This window comes from Dermochelys coriacea, chromosome 5 (assembly GCF_009764565.3).
Source record: "Dermochelys coriacea isolate rDerCor1 chromosome 5, rDerCor1.pri.v4, whole genome shotgun sequence".
Taxonomy (NCBI): domain Eukaryota; kingdom Metazoa; phylum Chordata; order Testudines; family Dermochelyidae; genus Dermochelys; species Dermochelys coriacea.
This window is the reverse complement of record NC_050072.1, coordinates 109,255,190-109,279,337: the sequence shown is the minus strand read 5'-3', so window position 1 is coordinate 109,279,337 and position 24,148 is coordinate 109,255,190. Positions and strand designations below refer to the sequence as shown.

Genomic DNA, 24,148 nt, shown 5'->3' with positions numbered 1-24,148 from the left:
ATATTCATAAATATCTTTACTCCTTTTCATTCATTTTAATTCAACCTCAACTTTCATGACTGATTGACATGGGCTTAAACCTTTTACTACTGCACTGACATCTAGAGAGTAAAAGCCACAGTGAACATTTATGCCTACTGATTTCCTCTCTATTTTTTCATAGTGGTTCTCAGTCATTAACATTTTCTTCCAGAAGGACATCTTAATGTCCATGAAAATGTAAATGAATAAAGCTAAGAAAGCAAATAATCCCAATGAAAGTAAATATTTGTAGAATGATTTAAAGAGATAACTCTGTAACACTCATTGGATTGATGATAAGATGTGTGAATAAAAATCTTTATTCAGAAAATATGAATGAATCAAACATGGTTAAGTCTGTTTTCTGAATTTCTTCTTGTAATTTTAGCCTGCAGCAAGATCTCCTGATATTTCAGTTAAAAACATCTACTGTACAGTTATGATTTGTATAATGTTTTGAGCTTTCTTTATTCCTTTCCTTTGTTTTGTTCTTACTTTTGGCATAAAAAATGATTCCTCAATGGTATAGGTTTGTCCCTCACACATCCCAGTGTAAAGGGCTGAAGGGGATAGGCTGGGAGCAGAAAGAGGTATGTCCAGAGCACACTGTGTTCCAACTATTGTGTGTGGCTGGGTGACTCTCCAAGGACCCTCACAGGTTGTGTAATTTAGAACAGTCCCTGGGGTTGCTGTACACCTGGCTGTCTTCAGATATCTGGAAGCTCAAACCAAACTGCCCATATCACACCTCAGCAAGAGCCTAAATTCAGGACCTGGTTCCCCAGTTTCTGATAGAATTAAATAGAAAGCCTGGATATCCAACCAGTTCATCCTAGTTGTCTGTAATATTGAGCATCTTAATTCTTAATATATAGAAGGAGCAATGTTTTACTCAGAAGATGCTGCAGTTGCTACTATAGCTGCTGATTTATCTTCTGATGCTGCTAATTGGAAGTATTAGAAGCTATAACATTAATAAAAAACTTCAGATCATAAATCTCTAATATCAGAACCTAGCAGTCCTGTGTCTCCTTCCGACTCTTAGATGCTGGGATAAAAAGAAAGCATTATCCTAATTTACTGCCTCTTACTATTTACTTTATTTAAAATCAAGATTTAAGATTTTATTTTTGCTATCCCTTGTGACAGAGTCGGGCCAGATGGCTACAGGAGAGTAATAGAAGGCATATATTAGCCCCAGGTTAAGTAGGTCCCTTTTCCCTGGGTAAGGTAACAGGGAAGGTTCCAGAACAATCAGGAACCTTCTGGAGACAATTAAGGCAGACAGGCTGATTAGAACACCTGCAGCCAATCAAGAAGCTGCTAGAATCAATTAAGGCAGGCTAATCAGGCAAAAAGGGAGGTTTAAAAAGGAGCTCACTTCAGTTTGTGGTGTGCGTGTGAGAAGCTGGGAGCAAGAGGCACTAGGAACTGAGAGTGAGAATGCATACTGCTGGAGGACTGAGGAATATAAGCATTATCAGACACCAGGAGGAAGATCCTATGGTGAGGATAAAGAAGGTGTTTGGAAGAGGCCATGGGGAAGTAGCCCAGGGAGTTGTAGCTGTCGCACAGCTGTTCCAGGAGGCACTTGAGACAGCTGCATTCCACAGGGCCCTGGGCTAGAACCCAGAGTAGAGGGCGGGCCTGGGTTCTCCCCAAACCTCCGAAATCCTGATCAGACACAGGAGGAGTTGACCTGGACTGTGGGTTCACGAAAATGGCCAAACTGAAGGCTGCCGTGAAGCTCCAAGGCGAGCAAATCCACCAATAAGTGCAAGACCCACCAAGGTAGAGGAGGAACTTTGTCACACCCTATTCAATTAATTTTCTTTACATTGTTGGACTGGTGATTACAAATGAAACAGGGATTAAGAGGAATATTTACTGCACATTTTAAAATATTCATTACTGTTTTAAGGAATTCTTGTTTTTAATAAAGAAAGAACATATGAAGCAGAACAAACAATTTATCATGCAACAGTGCCCCCAGAAAGAAAAAAGTCACTGTACAATAGGAATTGGAAATCCAGCAATGCAGATTAAAAAGCCCTTTCCTTTTCTCAGAATGAAAAATTTATATTCCCTCTATTTGAAAGTTGAAAAAATTTCAGTAGATAATTAAAGAGGAAATAAACTGCACAACACCTGAATATCTTCAGTGATTCATTGTGTTAGAAGAAAACAAGCTGAAATGTGCTAAAAAATGCCATCTTGTACATCTTGATGGTACAAAGTGATTACATAATATACCACAAAATCTTGTAGCAAGGTGAGGTTTGGGAAATTAGTGAAAGTCTAACAAGATAAGCACATGCTTGGTATTTCAGAGGTGATATACTGGTCCTGGAGTGTGATGAAAGAGGAGATTGGAGTTGAAGCAAATATATCAAGACAATTGACATTTTTTGTCCTTTATTTTAGGGCAGATCAGTTATTGGAATTTATAAAATACAGCAGAAGGAACAGATTCTATTGGATGCAGGTAAAAAAACCCCACCTGTTCAAACCACAGACTGGCCTGAGGTTGGTATGCTATCATAATCATCTGAATACCGCTCATACTGGTCAGTGAGAAGAGGCTGATGCAATTCATCCTTGTTTTTCCTAGCATGCACAATACATGTAGCACCAGCAAAAATAATTGCAACCAGAATCAATGCAGTCACTATTGCAATAGTTATGATCTCTGTGACCTGCAGAGCCCGGCCTAGTGGAAAGGAAGCAGGAAGAGAGAGAGAGAAAAAAGTTAAGCCTCAAGAGATCATTAGACCAAATCTCAATATCCACCATTATTTAACAAAATGCTTTAGGTCAGGTCCGTTTCAGTGTCTGTCATTAAAGACTTAAGATGGGCGTGAGCTACAAAGACATTTTTCTTGCAATCTAATTTATATAGGCAGACCCATGAGCCCATGTAGAACCCACTGACCTTACTGGAATTCCATACATGCATAAAGGTTTACTTGTGTGTGGATCAGGGCTAAAGTTTGACTCTAGATCAGAACTTCTTCAAAGCTTGGGGATGTCCAAATTTAGATGCTTGGTTCAGGCCCATCTCTGGTTATGATTAATTACATGTACAGGGTATAATAGTATGATACAATAGTCCAAATATGAGTCCTTTATAAGCCAACTTTGGACAGATAAACAACCTTTTGGAACAGTGTCAAATTAAAATTTCTGAAATTTGAAATCAACTTTGCTAAATGACCCACATACACACAGACACACACAAAATGAAGAGAGGACGCCATAATGTAGTTTTTTAACTACTTACTTGGCCATTGAACATCATAACTGTAGCCCAGGTTTTCTGGTGCAGGAACAAACATCTCATTATTGGTAACTGGGGGCCAGAATGGCACCATGTTATACTGCCGGTTATGTCCAATAGGGGCATTCTCCAGTGGGTATATTGAAATATCTAAATTGGAAAACAAGGTTTCATTTTAATAAAGAAATAAAAATGAAAGTGATTGAAATTCTATTCAGGGCATTCTGAGAACACTTGTCTAAAAACAGGCAGAAAAGATAAAATATTGAAGGCAACCTTTCTTTACTTCACAGTGGCACCAGAGATCAAAAAGGTATGTTTGAAGTGACTGAAGAACTGCATGAAACAAAGTATTATTCAAATGTACATTTTCAGAAATGACTAGTGATTTTGGGGCCCAACTTTAGACAGGGTCTAATTTTCAGAAGGTGGCTGCTCAGCTCTGGCTTTAAAATCAGACCCTTTAAAATGTCTCAAGTTGGTACCCCAAATTGCTAATCTCTTTGGAAAATGTAGGCCTATGTTTACGGAACTAATGTTTGATCTCTTCCTGTGTACAAGAAGAGAGATGTGCATATAGATGGATCTCTGGGCCATGATCTGGTCCTTTTACTACAGTAATGAAGAGTTCTGTTATGCCATTTGATGTTAGTATGACCATTGAATGTTACTGTACGAGTTTGAAAGGCTAGCTGTTATAGCACAGTAACTGCAAAATCTTGCACTGAATTTAAGTGGCTGGGGCTTTGAATTTGTCACTTGCTGCAATAGGATAGCACTGCGTGATCTACCTAGTCAAATTAAAAAAGGGTCAGTTGGAGTCAGTTTTTTATAATTGGAGCAGTTTTTATTTTTCTCATTAGAGATGTCATGGGAAATGCTACAAGATCTTGTGATAAATTATATAACCACTCTGTACCATCAAGATGTAGAATAGCTTCCCTCAAAATATGTATGGAAAATTCTTTCTCCCTTCATGGGAAACAGCACAAAAAAGGTTCTGTTGTGTGGTTGCAACAGATCCCTGTGTAAGGAGTAGTGGAGGGCTGCATTGCCCCAAGTGAAGCACAATCTCCTATTTTGTGTAAATGAGGGTGAATGCACTCTGCACTGACCATTAGGGTGGCACAAATTTGTCTCTTGGTGCACTGGCCCCAGTCTTGCCTACTTTATTCTTACCCTTTCTGGCTCATTTGCTCCCTGAGGGGAGCAGGGGCAGCGATTGTAAATTGGCCCTTGCGTGAATCATGAAGGGTGGATGAGTTGTCTTTGCATGTCTGTCTTGAACATCCATGAAACAGCAGATCACAATGTAACTCAAAATGAGTAGCTGGGGTGTGCACTGAGGTATTCTTTGGGCAGACAAGAAGAAATTCTCCCTCCCAAGCCACAGAGTGATTGTAGAACCCTGCGGCTTCAATAGATAACGTGATTCATCTGCCTGAATTTTCTGATACAATGTATTTGCAAAGGTTTCTTTCCTGACCTGTGCCTGATTTACACCAACCACATTCTTTCACACACATAAAGGGTGGAGGCTCAATGTGCAGTAGGATTCCCTCCTTAATGAGCAGCTTTAACTAAAAAGATCCCAACGTTGTTGAAAGTGATTGACATTTATTCCACCTTCAAATCTGAATTGCAGAGGGTACTCACTGCCCACCAAGAGCCAGCTGAGCTATTCTGAATGGGTAGCAACTTTGCTAAGATCAGAAAATAACAAATGCATCTCACCAGGATTATGTCTCCTCAGCCATTCATCAAAAACAGCATCAGTAAATGTGTGCAAGAAGACAAAAATAGGGTCGTTTGGAGATAAATGAGTTTGTCCTCCTGTTCCATTCAAAAACAGATGAGCCAAATTATGAAGGCTCCGAACTGCCGGATCATACTTCCCTGAAGGATCGCTATATCCTGTGTATACAAATAAAGAGGAACACAGTGAAAATCCTAGTGAAAAGCTTGTTCAGAAGCAGCAATCTAGGCTGGATGCTATTTTCTCTGTTGCCTTGTTTAATATAATTGACTTGCTCCTTCTCTACCTATTGATATTTTAAATAGGTGGCTGCTACACCCCCAAAAGTATGTCATTTTCAGATCAAAATAATCTTTGCAAAAGAATGCTGTGAGTATGGAATGAGCTTGCTTCTGTGTGTCATGGGAGCAAAGTGGAATCTAGCACAACAGTGGCAAAAATAAAACATTTTCTAGCATGCCACTGAAACTATAGTTTTCAGCTCTAAATGGCTCCGGACATAATTGAAACCATCAATGCAGCCACTATCTGACACAAGTGTGACGATGCTACCATGTATCCTAATGGGCCAGCTGTTACTTCAGCTTTCCACATGTCTTTTACACACATGTCTTTCCACATGTCTTTTATGTCTTTGACTGCCTACACACTGACTTTGGAAAATCACCTCCTGGAGTAGTAGTCTCAGATTTCCCAGGGTAGATACCCTAGCACCATTAGCACTTAACATCTGATCAATGTCATGTCAGAGGGTTTAAAATAAACCATAATGAAAATTCTTCCAATTTATAAATCTGGGGCAAATTTTTCAAAATTGGGTGTATAAAAATAGGTCTTCAAATCCATCAGGTACTAGATAGCGGTCACCAGTTTTTCCAGAGATGCTGAACATCCACAGCTCTCAATCACTTCACATGTTCACCCAGATTCCAATGATGTATTCTTCAAGATAAACACAATGAGCCAGATCCTCAGCTATTGTAAAATGGCATAGCTTCACTGGAGTTAATGAAGCTAAAATGATTCATCCCAGTTGAGGATCTGGCCCATTATTTGGAAGTTAACTGTTCGGTAACCTATCATGGTAACTAGCCTTGTCTGAAATTAATTCTTTGGCATTTTATAAAGAAAAAGAGTTAAGTGGAGCAGAGACTGAAGCATAGGGGGCCAATTTTCAGATGTACATGCCCAAATTCTTTTTTGTTTCATGCAATTTAGGGGCTTATGACTAAAAATTTCACTCTGAATTTGATTTATAGAGTTAAGATAGAAACTGGTTTATATGGCCCAGTTGGCGTAACAATTGATAGAGCTCTGCAAATCTGTGGATATCCACTTTATATCCACAGATATCCACATCCACGGATGTAGGTGTGTATGCAGATAACTGCGGACCATGTTTGTGGATCAGATGTGGATACAAATTTTGTATCTGTGCAGATCTCTGACTGATTTGTTCACTTGTTTATCCGGTGCATCAGCTTCCATTTTATCCTAGCATTATATTTTGTGTTTGTACAGCACCAAGCACACTGGAGTTCTGGTCTAAGACTAAGGCCTTGTTGTTCTACAGTAATAATAATTTCATTTAATATTAAAAGGTGTTTTGGAAAAAGGATTTCTTCCATAGTTTTGCTGACTCAGCCACCAGAGTAAATGTACTGAGCAGATGCAACCATTGGGGTATCCTTACCAGATAGATGCCAACACTGCCTCACCATTCCACAGGCGAGAAGGGCCACTCTTTCACAATTGCAAGCTGGTAGCTATACTCAGGGACAGCTCTTCTGCTACACCAAGTTTATACTCAGCACACCAATGAGTGTGGAGAGGGAAATGAGGCTCTAAGCTACTTTTCCATTTCCCTCCAGTCCTGGCTAACTGAGGGCCAAAACGACTCCCAACATAATTTAGAACTGCCTATAGGCTCCTCGCTCTTCGTGGCCTGACAGACATCCTAAAGGAAGGGGTGAAGAGTGAGAGTGAGTAGTGTAGAGCCAGCTACACCAGCTTTATACCACCCAATGTGGAATCGTTGGCTGCCCCATTAGGCCAGTTTTCCAGTTCTGAGACAGTACAAGGGGCTGTAGCCAGGGCCAAGGATCAGGCCCTCTGTATCTACCAACCTATGATTTATGCTAGAAATGTACAGGCCACTTCCATCTATCCAAGGTGTGAAGATCATTTTAATCAAGGATCAAATTCTGAAGTCCTTACTAGGACTGTCGATTAATCGCCTTTAACTCACGTGATTAACTCAAAAAAAATTATCGTGATTCAAAAAATTAATCACAAAGGCCAGCACCATCAGCAGCTCCACAAAACTTTACTCTCTTTGTATCTGTGCAGGGGCTCAAAGGAAAGGTGAGGCTCCCTTGCACACACATACGGGTGACAGACTGAGTCTGGTATTCTTCAGGGATCAGCCCCAAAGTTGTAACAGTTATTCACTACACTAAGCTAACAAAAGTAAAACAATGTAAATGGCCCATGTCCCATCCCAGAGCCAATACTGCTATTTAACACTGCAGGGAAAACTGGTGAGTGTAATGGGCTAGTCCCCTCACCCATTTTGTTTTGGTTCCAGGCACTTTTAGTTCTGGTACTTGCCTTCTACTGTATTACGGAAACTGTCTGTTGAATTGGAATAGAAAGGAGGAGTGTCAAACAAATCAACTTCTAAACAAAGAGCAACATCCTGTGGTTCTGGGAGACGCTGAACCATGGGCCGGGCAACATTTCCAGCAGGATTCCTTCGAATTGGACCACCTTCTGTGCCTGGGGGTTTGGGAGAAGAAAGAAAGGCATGATGAAGCAACATTCTGGTGGAACAGTGGGCCAGATCCTTGGGATGGGCTAAACTTGACTTGATTCAGGATCCAATTTGGAGAGAGGGCAAAGACTATTCAAAGCCACCGATGTGCCCCTAGGCCTGTGGGAAGTCGAGGGCCAGTGTATGTTAGAGTATTCAGTGTTGCTCTCACCTATACAAGCTGCAATGGCTCTTTAGGGCTGGGGATAGCTGGAGGATAACACGTTTCGTCCACACCCCCTTCCTGCTCCTGAAATCCCCCTTGCTTCATCAGGTCTGAGAGTTGGTTGGGAATCTTCAGCAGCCTAATAGAGTAGATTTCTGATTCCTTTGAACAAAGGGGCTGGGCCAGAAGTCAAGGATCTTGCTCAGTGTGCTTGTAAACCACTCAAAGTTTTGGTGCTCTGTCCCCCTGTAGTGGTGGCTGGATCACAGAGGCTACAGTCTTGGCTAAGCAAATGCCTTTCTTTTTAATCTCAGACAGTAGAAGCTCATGTATTAAGATCCAGGGTTCTGAGGTTCAGTCCCTGCTATTGGCTACCCACCCTTCGGTATGGTTTATGTGTTCTCCCCTTTAAACGTAGGTGTTATGAGCGTGGTTATCCGAGTGAGTTGGAAGATATCCAAAGCTAAGGAATGACTAGGTGGACACTACCACATTCAGGCGCCAAAGGTCACAAAATGTATAAAACAGTATTAATTGTTCTTCCAGGAAGGATATACTTGTGGCTAACACATAAGAAAGGGAGTAAGAGGACTAGGTTCAGAATGAATTCTTCTGTTTCCCCTAGTCTGAACAAGCTTCCAGAGCAATTGCTTAACCCCTCTGTACCTCAGTTTGCTCGTCTGTGAAACTGGGAGACAAACCCTTTCCTACTTCAGAGGGGTGTTGAGAGACTTAATTCATTAATGTTTGCAAAACACTCTGTCATCCTCTGATGGAAAGTGCATTTGAAAAGCAAAGGATTGTGATTATTTACTATTATAGGGCCGTTTCCTCAAAAAAAAACTGTCAGCAGACAAACTTACTGTTACAAATGGTTCCCAAGGTATCATAGTCTACTAGGTTTTCACAGAGCACACGCCACTGGGAGAAGATGGAATTCTGACTTATAAGAGAGATGTCAAAATTGCTTCGAGCGCCCATCAAGTCATCTGTGCAAATATCGCAGGTGTTTCCACCAGTAGCAAAATTCCAATAGGGAAGTGCAAAAGAGGGATCCTGTAGCATCTCCTAACCAAGAGAACACTATGTTAATATGTGCCTTCACTGGAACAATGTAATATTCATAATGAGAGGGATTTTCCAAAATGAGTTAAGAGCACTGGCACCACTGACTCTCAATGAGACTTGTGATCCAAACTGATATAGGTACTTTGGGGAATCCCATCCTACATGTCCCCATTAGCAAAATCAAAGTTCTATGTTTGATCAACTTAAAAAAAACAACAATCCCCCAACAGTCATATCCAAAAAATGTTTACCTGCTATTGTTACAGGTAACCCCTAGGATTACCATAACTGAAAGAGAATAAAGACAAATATTTCCCTTAATTTCTCAGTTTATGAACATCGGGCCTTTGACAGCACTCAGAGTCAAATTGTAACATTGAGTCACTGAATTTTCTCATTAATAGCACTGCATATGTTGTTATCTAATTTGATCCATAGCTTGATGTTTTCCTGAAGTATTTTAGAAAGCAGCCAGATTATCTGTACTAAGAACCATAAGACATTACTGCTGTCCTATTTTTTCCAAATAATTCTATTTTAATATTAAATATACTTAAGGCTAATCAAACTTGATAGCACTGGCTTTTGACAAGCAAAGCAAACATATAAGCAAATTGCCTTCAGTGAACTACAGGACTACAGAGTAGTGGGAAAGACGATAAGAGGTTTGCTCTTTCAGTGTTTGGGATTCAGTTCCATTTCTGATTAGAGATGGGCAACTATGAAATTTACTAGGACACAATGACCATCAAATTAACTTCACTAATGACATACTTTACTATCCTATACTAGATTAGTTTATTAACCCATTAAGGGCTAGGATTTTTCAAGGATTCCATATGCAGGAATCTTATTGACTTCAGGGGAATTTCTGGTTTCAAAGTGGGTTTAGCCTTTCTGGGGGTTTAACTTATTTTAATTTATTCTATCTTCCCCTTTACCTTTATTTTTTAAAAATAGGGGGTCTTTACTAATGAGATGTTCTATTCCACTTCAGGTAGGAATTGCCAGTAGACAGTCATTACCTGACTAGTAATGACCTCCAAATTAGTCATTAATGCTTAGTTTGTGGATTGATAGTTAAATTACTTCGAACACCTGTCTATTTTGACAACATTTCTCTCTCTCCTTAAATTAAGATATTTAGTTTATCACATGTATTATAAATCCCTCTTACTGATACATAACTCATAGGATTGGAGGATTGGAATGTACACAAGGAATGTTGAAGCTTTTAGTCTATTTCCTCCTGACCTTCCATTCTGATGAACCCAAGAACGTTATGTGAAGGCTTCAGAGATCTGCAACTAACTACACAAGACAGAATTACCTACAGCTAATCAACCAAATATTTTGCGAGAAATCGAAGACAAAATATAAAGCACATACTGTCATGTACGTTCATTTAATTATCTGTGAACTGCTCACAGAAAACTCAATTTGATTATTTCCCCCTCCCCCTAGATTTTAAGAAATCATGTTTTTTCATGTGTATTTTTTCACTCAGGAATTTTCATAAGACAGGCAACCATAAATTAAAAACCTGAAAAGAACTGGGGGGTGAGACATCTACGTACTCCTTATATTCTTAATGTGATTCTGTATATCTATGGTGCTCATATTCTGTTCCATGGACAAACAGTGAACCATGGATTTTCTTCCTCATATTGAAACATTTTGAGAATTAAGCATTGGGGAATTGAGTCACTGGGACGAGCGTTTGTCCATAAGCAGATCTTTCTTGCTCTTATGAAGTGGTCCACAGAATGAGGAAGATGAAGAACCACTGATTTATGTAATAGGATCTCCGGATTTGCTCTTTTCTCTAGCTGTTTGAGCTAATCACATGCTAGGATTTGATTCTGATCTCACACTGCAAATCCATTGATTTTGATGGAATTATTACTGCTTTCGACTAGTGTGAGTCAAGAATCAGCCCCCACAATTTAGAAGTATCATTAACAATTGCCTTTATTGCATAAATTACAGAAATTAAAAGGAAATATATAGGGAATACTGCTGTTTTTAAAGGCAGCTTTGAGAGAAATTTTATAGTTTTTAGACTACTATAGTTGAAATAGTGTTTCTACTTTTTATATGCTCCTAGCAACCTAAAAACACCCTCAAATGATGTAATATGTCTGATAATACTGGAATTGAAATTGAGTAATGGAAACCATCTAGAAAGATCTGCAGTGTATCTCTCTGCATTGGAATATGGGGGAAGTCAGTCTGCTCTTTAACTGGGCAGCATGGAACATGAACAAAAACAATTTCAATATTAGTGCAAACTTCACCTGCATGTCTCTCTCCAGTTGCAGTAGATGATACCTATGCCAAGTGAGAAATGCTGGTCCTTCATGAGAGAAATCCACTCCTCCAAAACTTTGCTGCCCTGCACCAAGGAAAGTCTTTCTGACAGAGTAATAATGGGACCACACAAAGTAGTTATAAATGGACACATTTTCAAATTGTGGAGTGTTGCCATCAGGTCCCAGTATCTCCTCATGTCTCCTGGTGGCTATGACAATATCAGGGTGTACTGTAGTCTTGGCTTGGTGTAGGGCATTGACAAAATTATTCCTTTCCTCCGCACTCAGGTCCAGAAGGTTCCTCCTGACTTTAAGGGATTAAACAGAAGTCCGTTATAAAGGTAGTGAATACCCACATCTCATTTCACAAGGTCAGAGTCTATTAGCCTTACTCATTATAAGTACCTCCTTTTTCCTCAAGCAGCCCAGTTGCTTTCATTGGGGCCACTTTGGAGGTAAGGTGCTACTCAACATGAGTAAGGGCAGGAGAATCTGACCCATGACTAGGATGAATGGACATGGTGGAAAAAGGATTGAGTTAGTGCTTTGGAAGAGTTATCACATACTTACTTATTAATTATTATTAATTGTTATTATTATAATTTGTTTTTACAGTTGATAGCAGTTCTTTGTCAAACACACTTCAAAGGTAAATCCAGTACACATATTTTTTCATGGTATCACTTTAACATAAATAAGAGAGTTCTATGTACCATTCTTTACATTATAAAGTTTTGCCTCCTCATGTTGTATTATAACATTTTTAAAAGCCCATCATTTGGATTGAATCTTTGCTTCAGAACACGGGAGCTTGAGAAGCAAAAGCCTGGATTATATCTCTGCTGAGAAGAATTTCACCATCTACTAGTGGACAGAGTTCAAGTTACCTCTTGAGTCACAGATAAAAGTTCCTCTATTTTCCAGCAAGCAGCCACCCATTTTAGTTATCACAACTATCCTGAATTCTAAAACAACTACATTTCTATACAAAGTCAGTTGTGGACACAGTGGATGAAATCCTGTCCCTACTGAAGTCAATGGGAGTTTTATCTTAGTCTTCAGTGGACTTCTCCCAGTAACTTCATATACGAAAAATATGCTTTTGATTCTTGTGAGTTTAACTGAAACCCTAAACACTTACACACACATCTATATATATATATATATATATAAAATACCACACATACACACTAACACAGAGAAATATACTCTTTAGAAATGTTTAGATGTGGTACTGTATTTAGTTACATGCATTACATTATTTGTACTTCAAAATGTTCGATCCAACAAATTATAGTAGATATTTTGGAGTCAACAAAAATATATAATTCAAAATATATTATTGTATCAACCCATAGTTTAAAATTATTTGTGGTATCGATTATGGATATTCAAACTATAACCAATAACTGTTTTAAAACTGATCATACAGCAGTTAATTTTACAATTCTATAAGCTCGTGTTTATTTCATTAGGTCTGTGCGGGTCTGTTAAAAGTTTCTTTTTCTGTTACTTGTCACTTTCAGTACTTGGTCCAGGCCTAAAGCCAGATCAGCTGGCATAAGTTGATGTAACTCCATTGTCTTCAGCAAGTCCTGATTAATGAGCATTAACTTTTGCTTTCACATTGCCTGTTCAGGCATAGAGTTTGAATAAGATTTTTGGGTCTCTTGTCCTTTAGTTAAGCTTGCTTTCAGGAATTCAACTGTAAAGATTTTTAATTTATAATCCTTATTTTAACCTTTGTTTTGGAGTGTACAGAGCACTTAACGTTACTTTTATGATGAAAATAAGGACAGAGTGGATTTTTTTGCAATAGCCACTGCTCACTTATATTACAGGTCTATCACATCTCACCCACTCTCGATAGAATCCTTCATGGTGTCTAGGTAGAAACTCTTGTTTATGGTTCCTTACACATAGATATTTTTACAGAATCCAACAATTTAAACATTAAAAAAATCCCATGACTAATAATTTTTAAACCCTAAAAGTATTTACATAGTTCAGAAAGTTAAATAAGAGAAAATATTACTAAATTCTCTCTCCATTCTTACTCACCTATGCATTTCAAACTGACCGTTACTGACTATCAATATATTTAGGGCCTGATTCTCAGAAGTGCTGAGCACCTGCTTCTTCCATTGGGATTTGTGGGTGCTCAGCACTTCTGAAAATCCAAGGCATTATTGGTTCAATTGACAGCCCAGTTTAACAGTCCTGTTGCAATATAGATTTCTAAATAGGGTGTCAGGGATAGTTTACTATTTAAAGGCGATAGGAAGCCAAATACACTTTACACTTAGCACTGGTGACCAGCAGAGTCTTTTCTCTATTTTTGATGCTCTTACCTGTGCGGATCTGCTGGTTACAGGCAGCTCCACTCCAGCCAGGTCGGCAAGACCCACAGTCATAACCAGAGAAGTTACCATTGCAGCTGCAGGTTTGATTGAAGAAGCGTAAGGGCCACTGCTCACGGTCATCTTGGCCATCGTGCATGTACTGTGGGCCATGGGGCCGTGAGTCTGCTATCACTGGTACACACTGACCCCTTCCTGAAGATGAACCACAGCGATCCGTACCGGGCCCGAACTCTGGAGACAAATCTGGACAACACTCGCCACTTCTCAAGGCATCAACTGTAGCACATTGGCGTGGGAACTGAGCTTTAGCTTGGCTGAGCAGGATAAGGAGTGGTGGCAAGAAGAAGCACAGCAGCATGGAGTGCTGCATAATAATAATCCAGGAGAGGTGGCAAGAAGAAGCCAGCAGCCAGCACACTCTGTTCTCCTCTGTCTTGTAAAGCGCAAGCTACACTGAAGAGAAGAGAGAGAGGGAGGAGATAAGGTGATCCAAAATTCCACACTATCCCCTCACTCTCAGATCCTCCACTCACAGACTTGAAGGTGCTTCTGAAATCATAATTTTCATTGCACTCCTTCCAGACAGATATTCTTTCACTGTCACTAAATAATGTTAGGGACTAGCATCTTCAATCCAAGTATTTCTAATGGTCTTTGATTTATCTTCACCTTTTCTGAATTAATCTGATCTACCTCTCTTGTTCTGTATTTAGTATTTCCCAGCTCTTACTGTCTGCTCCATTGAAAAGTCTGCGATCAATAAGCTGCGAAACCCACGGTCCCTGCCTTGTACCTTTTTGTTGTCTCTCTGAACTTCTCTTTGCTGAGCTTCTGTTTTGTCTCAATGTGTTCTACAGTTGCTCCTACCCTGAACTAAACAGTGGTAACTTCTTTCCTGTTTCTGTCTGCTTTTTAATCCTGGCTCTGCCAACAGAGTTTGGCTTGGCCTGTCCCCCTCTCTTGTTCTAATCTGTTTCCACTTCAATGAGTTTCCCCAGGCTTTAAGTATTTCAACAGCATATGATTTCTTTCATGCGGATCTCCTTGTGATTTTACATGTTTTAGCAAAGGTCAGAGCCAAGTAACTGAAATCAAAACAGAGCACCAGTAGAGGCTTTTATTTTTAAGGAAGGTTCTTTGAAAACAGACTATTCTTTAGACAAAGAAAATGAGAAAGCTTATGTTTAATGGTATGCCTTTAACTGCTAAGAATGACATTTTAAAGGGCAGGCCACAACAAAGGACACAGACATGTTACTTACATAGCAAAAGACTGTAATTTCACACAATGAATTGCAAGCAAATAATCCATGTTCAGCTAATCATTAAACCTGCTGAGCCACCATGGTCCCACTGTAGGGAAGACAGAGCCACTTTTTCTAGGGTAATACTCCTCTCCCTGTGAAATCCAATCATTGTCATTCAATGTAGCACCAAGGTCTCAGACTCAGATTAGGTTCAGTCAAGTAGCAAGAAGTGACCCATAACTCATCCTAGCATGGCTCTCTGATAGTTGATGGATAGAGAACTCTCACAGCTGAATTTTATGCACTTTGAGCAATCAGTCATGGTGTATCTCATCTGTTGAAAATTAGTTTTATGCTAAAGTTGCTTCAAGATCACTCCTGCCAGCATGGGACATATCCTGAGATCCTTCCATAATATTTACTCAGTCCTTCTCAGGTAAATTTCCCTTTGACCAAAACTGACTTTACTCAGTCACCCGCTCTCTCCTGAATCCCCTCCTTACCCACCCCTGTTGTCAGGAAGAGGACAGCTTGCAGCAAGATGGGAAGTTCTGACAGGAAAAGTAGCAAATGACATCAAGATAACATGTAACATTTTCTGGGAAACATTACAAAGGTGTACCCAGTATATAGCAGAAATTGCTTCCTCATCCCTTCTTCCCTCCTGTGGATATGCAACCCCTCAGGATGAGAGCTCATTTACTGAAACTATTGTTCCACTCACTTCCAGGTAAGTGTGGATATTCCCAATGAGCCTTACAGCCTATGAGTCATATGACCCTATCAAGACCCATGAACTCTTACTCAACTAACTGTGATCCTCAAGTGCTCCTCTGCATTCTGCCATTTGCAGCAGACCAGTGCCAATTACTAACATTACAAGGGCTTCCATTATGTTCTCTCCTTTTTCAACTTGCTCACTCTCTATCTTCTCCCTTCTAATCTATCTGCTTTTTTTTAAATCAATCCTGCAACCCTAACTCCTGAAATCCTAAATCTTGCTCCCCCAAAACAGTGCACAGAAGTACTACTTTAGGTATTTTGGCTGAAAGTGTCTTCCCCCTATGCTGGCAGGCACAGGGCAGAGCTTTTCTACAGCCGCTCCACATGTGGATTTTGGTCAGCGGATTTAATTCCATTTCATGCTCCCAAATCTCCCCTCTGCAGACCTGATGCAGAGATTGTAGCAGAGCTGCATTCTGTGGCACACCCAAAACACATACAGTTACCTTTCATAAACATAAATTTGTTAGTCTCTAAGGTGCCACAAGTACTCCTTTTCTTTTTGCGAATACAGACTAACACGGCTGCTACTCTGAAACCTCTGGTACTGTTGCTCTTGGATCCTCCTACTGCCCTTCTGGGTTTGGAGGATTTGGCCATAGAGATTATACTAACACACTACATTTGAGTTTCACATATAGTTTTACTAGAACAATTTTTATATTGTAACATCATTCCAGTGTAGGAATACACTTGGGGCATGCACTTGTGCATGTATTTTCACATATGAACTTTGGGCCTCAATTCAAAAGTAGCTGACTCACTGATTAAATCGATCTTCCTCTTGTCATATTGTCATTGGATTCATCATTGATTGTTTCTCCTGTTTCGCTGCTCTCAGTTGCAATAGTGGGGAAAAAGGGTAGAGGAGGTGATCCAAGTTGTTTAGCTGGAGTTTTATGTGTGGTCCTTAATGAACACATTAATCAAATTTTTCCTCATAAAGTTAACATAAAAAGTGTCACCCATATTCAAACCCTGGACATAATTTTTTATCATTTTCTTCATTAATCAGAACCCCATGGGTAAGTTTCTGGGAGCATGAGCATCCTAGGCTGATTCAGAGGCTGCTACTGTGTTAGATAAGAAGGGAGGAGGAAGAGGTGGAATGGTGCATGACTTCGTCCTGTGGTTACATGGCAAGTCATCCCCAGAAAAAGTAGATGGCATTGGTATTGTCTTGCCACCCTATCTTAGGGTTTCTGCTGGTAAGAGGCCAACACTGATTTATGCCAGTCCAGATTGGCATAGAAACCTTCTGGTTGCATGCCTATTGCTCTTGTATGGTTGTGATGCATCCTCCCAAACCACTAGCTATGGTGCCTTCAGAGCCAATGCTCATTCTTTGGTATATAGAGTTTCTGGCTTGGGGCATCTGGTATGAAGTTTGAGCAATTTGGGGCCCTTTTTCTTTTTATGCTTTTTATTTTTGTTTTAAAAGTATTTTAAAGGAAATCTTGGTGACTACAAAGTTTAAAAAACATTAAGCTAGAATAATGTTTCTGATTGTAACAACTTTAGTTTTGGTCAAATATTTGGATGTGAATAACTTGAAAATGGTTTCCTTCAGTATTAAAAGTACAGTACGTATTACTGGAGGCCAAGGAGCTTTACTTTCAGGAAGCAGTGTAATATTCTCATGAAGGCTGAATAAACTATGTCTCATATGTCTGGAGAGGCCAAGGTGGCAGCAAGGTTGCCATTCAGTACCCAGTACCTTTTTGGTTTAAAAACACGTGGTTGATTCTGCATATTTTTTTTAAATTGTTGCTTACCTGCTTTCTTGTCTGCCTGGAACTGAAAGTGATGAAATATCTGTGTCCCAAGAATCAAGCCTATTTTTTTCAGACTAAATTTGTATACAGGAGGATGGAAAAACTTCTGGGTGTTTGTGAAATAAACCAAATTTCAGAACCATTTGATAATCTCCTTTTACCAAGGCTTACTATGATTAATGACCCATCTGTTCCTGAAGCAATGAGAGGCCATTTCCAGAAACAGCATTGCTTTTGAGTTTCAAATGGAGCACAGTTTCCTGAAATGCTGACACAGGGATTTAAGGCACAAACAAGCCAGTGACAGCCATAAGATTTTCAAATGACTTTAATGTGTCATATGCATTTACAAATATGTTTCAGGCTCCCATCTTGACAGCCCCAATATTTTAAAAGCTCATCACACTCTTTTATTCTCTCAGTTTCCACGTTTTTCTTTAGCTACTTTTTGAAGGCATTTCACATGAACTGTGGAAACCAAGAAAAAAAACAGTGACACCTCTGGCTATTCACAACACAGAAGGAGTTTTTCGCATGCAACACAATGGCTAGTATTCATCAATGCCAGTACTTGACAGCATAATTATATAATCTCCTGTCACATGCCTCTACGCCATTAGGGAAATATGCTTGTCACTGAGGTTATGGATCCTGTGATTTTGTTGTTGTTGTTTGATTTTATAAAAATTGGCCCTTCTTCCCCGATGTGAAGCTATTTGCTAGAGGAGTGCTGCTTCTGCTTCACTTTTCTTCATCTCAGCCTTTTTTCTGTTTGTTTACTTCCATCTTTCTTTTTCTGCTTCTTTTGACCTCATTCCTCCTTCTGCTTGTACTTTCAGTACTCCATCTTCGTATTCTAAAGTCTTTCTCTGTGTTCCTCAAGATCATAAGACCTTTCTTTTGAACCCAGGTTGTTTCTCCATGTTCTGTCTCTGAAAGGCTCCAGAAATTCTTCTTTCTGCTTCCAAACCATATTGGGTGTGTGTTTAACTGGCCATTCTGAATCTTTATCCCATCTATCACTCCTGTAGACCTGGGACCTAAGGTCCCTCCTTCCCTAAACAGGGCCTGATTCTCATCTCATTAAACCATAGTTAAGAGTGACAGCTGAAATAAGAGTTACAGGACCAGATCCTCAGCCCATGTCCACTGAAATCAGTGGACCTATACCAATTTACATCAGCTGCGGATTTGGCCCGTGGTGTATAAAATCAATATAAATTAGATCATTAAGGGGCTGTAATGGCGTCTAAAACCTGCATACTGAGGATAGACAAAGGAGGCAGAAGAGCCTCTCCTGTTTACAAGCAAACAGCTTGATAACACCCATACAGATGCCAGAGCTGCCAATCATGGAGGCAGGCACCAACAGCTGCAAACAATAGAGAAAACAAGACCTGCTATACAGGAGAAAGTACAGAGATGGAAGAGGGGGTAGAAAGGCCTGCGATAGCAAAGCGGTGAGAGCCCTGCACCAGTCAGCTTCCATGATATTACTTCATACACCTTATCTTTTTAACATTCTGGGACCAGCATGGCTATAACAACTCTGCATCCAAGAAAACAGCAAGCCCTAAAATTGAACTGCTGGTAGATTTAATTGGAAGTGAAGGTCCAGGAACTGACCTGTGAGCAAACAAAGTAGGGCCAGTCAGGAGAAGCAGAGACCCCTTGAAAGACCATATCAGGAGACAGTGACTCTGTTGGAACCCCTTGTTAACTTGGTTGTGTCTCTTCAGCAGCTTTTTCCTCCCAACCTTTTTCTCTCAGCTCCAGGATCATCCCCCACTACCAGCCTAAACCTTGCTGTTCTTCTTCTTGTCAGCAACATGTACCTGTGCTAACATACAGCACCATGCCAGTGCCACCCATTCATAAACAGTCATTTCCTGAAGAATCAGGATGTAGTTACAGAGTGTGAAATTCCATCATATAATGTCACTGCTCAATGACATACACTTGATATGCCTAGAATTTGGGAATTGAAGCTAGGATTTTCAAAGAGCCCTAAGAGAGTTGGGTATCCAATTCCCTTTGACTTTCAGTGGATACATGGCTCCTGACTCCTTTGAAAATCCCTGCCTCCCAGAAACCTTTGCACAATCTTCAGTTCTTAGAAGTCAGTTTATAATCTATATAGTCTGAACAGAGATGTAATTCACATAGCTATTCATTTAGAATAAGAGAACATCCATCCCAGAACACATGAAAAGGCATATGATTGTAAGGATATATTCCCATGTCTTTCTTGTTGCTGTAAAGATCATCATTAGGAAATAGATCTTTATTAGCTCTACTTGTGCTAAGTAGTTAGTGAAACAAATTTGACCCTGCAGGTAGATCATCTTTTTAGTCTTCACTAATTCTAGTGGGCTGGGGCTTAATTATACATATGTATCCCTATTTACTTTACACTGCTGTGTATTTTTAACTTCTTTGGCATTTCTTGTTCACTTTATTTGGTACATTGATTTTGCAAACCAAGGCAGTGAACAAGAAATATAGAACTGTGTGCATCTCCCTTTACTGTAAAATGTGCAAGCATATGTAGAAAGTGCATACAAAGTATATAGTTTACTTCATTTTTCTTTTTCTAGCACATACTAAGCAATACATAGTTAAAACAACAGTTTTTAGGACTAGAAAGACAGCTCCAGAGATTGCTCTTGAAACATGGACAGCTGGTGTAAACACTGGAGTCTCATTAGCAGACCCTGTGAATGCAAACACACTCCAAGTAGTTATAACAAGTGATGAAATGGCATAGAAATAAAAACACTGACATTAAAAAGAGTTACAGAACTAAAATCCTGTTCCTTGCTTTGAAAATATAACATGAAGAAGTCACTGTCAGAAACCAGTTACTCAGTTCAGCACACACAATGGTGTTGATACATGGTGTTTCAGACCTTATCAATGTTAAATACCCAAAACACAAAGCTGTGTACTCACAGCTGGGCTATAAAAGTCTCATTTCTCCATAGTGCACACATCCAAACCCCATGCTTTTGGCAAACCTACTTCCGACTAAACTGGTGGGTGCAGCTGCACCCTTTCCACTATTGTGAGCCATAAAATATCTACAAAAATAAAAGTAGGACTTGTGGCATCTTAGAGAATAACAAATTTATTTGAGCATAAGCTTTCATGAGCTACAGCTCACTTCATCAGATGCATTCAGTGGAAAATACAGTGGGGAGATTTATATACACAGAGAACATGAAATAATGAGTGTTACCATATACACTGTAAGGAGAAAAGGATTACTTGTGGCACCTTAGAGACTAACAAATTTATTGGTTCCTTCCCCACTCGTGAGTACAGATGTGGGGACCTGCATGAAAGACTCCCTAAGCTTGTTCTTACCAGCTTAGGTTAAAACTTTCCCAAAGTACAAACTTTTACCTTTTGTCCTTGGACCTTATGCTGGCACCACCAAGCTTGTTAAACAAAGAACAAGGAAAGATCCCACTTGGAGAGTGGTCAGGTAAGGCGAACTATTACCATCAGGAGACGGGTGGGGTGTGGGGGGGAGCCTTTTGTAGTGATAATCAAGGTGGGCCATTTCCAGCAGTTGACAAGAATGTCTGAGGAACAGCCGGGGCGGGGGGGGGGGGGGAATAAACATGGGGAAATAGTTTTACTTTGTGTAATGACACATCCACTCCCAGTCTTTATTCAAGCCTAAATTAATTGTATCCCAGTTTGCAAATTAATTCCAATTCAGCAGTCTCTCGTTGGAGTCTGTTTTTGAGGTTTTTTTGTTGAAGAATTGCCACTTTAGGTCTATAATCAAGTGACCAAAAAGATACAGTGTGTATGGTAACACCCATTGTTTCATGTTCTCTGTGTATATAAATCTCCCCACTGTATTTTCCACTGAATGCATCCAATGAAGTGAGTTGTAGCTCATGAAAGCTTATGCTCAAATAAATTTGTTAGTCTCTAAGGTGCCACAAGTACTCCTTTTTTTTTTGCAGATACAGACTAACACGGCTACTACTCTGAAACCTGTCATAAAATATCTAACTTGCTTTCATTTTAAAGTGAGGGGACCAGTCTCAGATAATGTAAATTGGCAAAGATCCATTGACTTCAATAAGAGATGGAGTTCCTATGATCCCACTGGAGCTATGGTGCTTTACACCCAATGAAGATCTGGGTTCTTAAAATCTAGTTTAATCTTTTGAGTTGTTCCGATTTAAACAGTAGGTTCATTTATTTTGCTGAAAAAAGTAATATATAAAAATAGCTTCTTTTCCAGAAATTTCAATAATTTCCAACTTTATTTTTTATTTTGTATTATTATACATCATCATTGTTTTTTCCCTTTTATTCTTGGGGGGAAGGCTAAATAAAGAACTCCAATTCTCAGGGACACCATACAGAATCAGAAATACCAATCTCAAGTATAAGAACAAAAAGGCTCTTCTGTCCACAATTCTTTTTCTCAATTTCTAGTTTGAATCTTTTTTTAAGATTTTTATATTGCTTGGAGAGGTTCACACAGGGCCATGTTTACCCCTCTCCTTGTGTTGGTATTCTCACTTACACTAGTAGCTGCTGGCTCCATAAGGCTTCAGTGGGACTACTTAGATATGGTACTATTCAACATGAACAAGAGGATCTGAATCTGGCCTAGTGTAAATTTAAACTAGCACTGGTCAGTCACTTCTGTATTAAATGAAATCTCCTTCCACACATACAGCAGCATTGATTGTTGGCTTTTTCCCGTCAAACTGATTTTAAACTGTTACCTCATAAAGTGCCTGATTTCTGCCTATACTGAAGGCAATGACAAAACTCCTGTTAACTTCAGTGGGAGCAGAAATGCCACCTCAAATAATAAAAAACTAAGAAAAAGATAAAAATGTCTTACTTTTGTATACTCCAGTAGAAGAGGTACTAAATTAAATGGACTTCAGTTTTTAAACTATAGCTAATTAATAATCTGATTTTATTTTATTTACAGCACTGAACTAACAGAAGTCAACTGCAAAGGGTGCAGATATAACAGTACAAAACAAGCAATTTTCAGTCAATCTTTATACTAGGTGTCTGATACTGCTTCCATTGAAAGCATTGGGAGTTTTGGTCTCTTGTTTTTAAATTTGTATAATACTGATGATGTCTTGTCAGTAAATAATTACCTGAAGTTTCTCATGTTTCTGAAGAAATATTATTTTCAAACCATTCTAATTGTGTGTTATGAGGTTTAATATGATCTAGAGAAAACATTGTTCCCAGGACAACTTCTGCAAAGTTAAGTGCAGGAACTTTGGTTAAAGAGTTCACCTTCTTGGCAGATAAACTTGTTTAAGTGATTGCAGTCTTTACTACTTTCACCAAGTGCTTTGTTAGTGCCTTGAGATAGAGCTGGATCTTCAGAATGATGCAATATAGGTGACAAATGGTTGTTTTCTGAGACTTGACTGAGACCTAGAAGAATGTAGCAAATAGGTGTAAATTAAAATTAAGTGGCTCTTGTCTAGAAGTTTGAAATGGCTCCAAAATAACAGATGTCACCATTGCCCCTGGATGTTATTTGCACACTGTGAGAAAGCAGTGTTTTACACAAGTGCTTAACTAGCATAAGCACAAACATTGGCTAGAGCTTCCACAACATAAAAAGGTGACTTTTTTATGAACTGATAGAAAGCTTCAGACAATGAGCATGGAGTCATAAATTTCAATTATAAGAAACTGTTGATGGAATGTTTCAGAGTAGCAGCCGTGTTAGTCTGTATCCACAAAAAGAAAAGGAGGACTTGTGGCACCTAAGAGACTAACAAATTTATTTGAGCATTTGGAATGTGACTTCATTTGCAGCACATGACAAAGGAAGCCAAAACTGCCATAGATCAACTAGACACACTTATAGTAAATCTGACTCTTTGTTGTGTGCATGTAAGGCAGGGGAGAGAAGGTGAATGGCACTTCTCCAGGACACGGCAAAAACAGCAGGGCAGCATACACTTCTCACACTTTCTGGAGTACTGGGGGAAGAGCTTGGCTAACTCATCACATGCTCATTGGTCTGAAAATATCAATTCACATGGACACAAGGGACCCTGCCCATGTGGGGTGGAACAACAGGGAATACAGGAAACTCCTATTTGGAACTGTAGAAGATGCATCACAGAGCACAATGTGCCACACTCTAACCTACAGTGTCCTAGGGATCCTACTTTCAGCAAATTTCTTTGCACTCCACCCACAATGAGGCATATATCAAAAGGCCAGAATTTTTATATAGGTATGTGTGTCTATTAGGGCCTTTTGGGTTTGATCCTGCACTACTGAAATCAGCTTTCCCAATTTGTTTTGAGGTGTTGCTATTTAGCTATTCATTGTTATTAAGGTACAGTGTTTCAAATTCTAATTGAAGTCAGTGGGAATTGTTGTGCTCAGCAACTCTGAAAAACTCACCAGTCTTTCATCACATAGAGGTTAGATACCATGTTTAAAACCCTGGAGCACACTTAGAGAAATTACCTTCCAAATGGCATCTGGTGTGTATCCATATCTTCAACTCATATATTAGTAATATTCTAACAAATCTACAAAC

At 39.4% G+C, this 24,148-nt stretch overlaps 1 protein-coding gene across 1 annotated transcript; it reads right to left on the bottom strand.

The window, feature by feature from the left end:
* Positions 1-1,912: 1,912 nt before the first annotated feature.
* Positions 1,913-14,758, bottom strand: TYRP1 (tyrosinase related protein 1). The gene is made up of 8 exons (XM_043515154.1): positions 14,569-14,758; positions 13,764-14,228; positions 11,398-11,720; positions 8,896-9,100; positions 7,665-7,832; positions 5,033-5,212; positions 3,302-3,448; positions 1,913-2,731 (listed from the first exon to the last, which is right to left on the bottom strand). Exons 2-8 carry the CDS (start codon positions 14,143-14,145, stop codon positions 2,526-2,528), a joined length of 1,611 nt encoding a protein of 536 aa, XP_043371089.1. The 5' UTR covers positions 14,146-14,228; positions 14,569-14,758; the 3' UTR covers positions 1,913-2,525.
* Positions 14,759-24,148: the final 9,390 nt, after the last annotated feature.

Excerpts from the sequence above, each read along its gene's own strand:
- TYRP1 (XM_043515154.1), bottom strand. The coding sequence starts at position 14,145 with ATGCAGCACTCCATGCTGCTGTGCTTCTTCTTGCCACCACTCCTTATC. Across the intron at positions 9,101-11,397 it reads AACTGGAGAGAGACATGCAG|GAGATGCTACAGGATCCCTC; the intron begins GTGAAGTTTGCA and ends TCTCTTGGTTAG. Across the intron at positions 5,213-7,664 it reads TTTCCGTAATACAGTAGAAG|GATATAGCGATCCTTCAGGG; the intron begins GCAAGTACCAGA and ends TTGTATACACAG.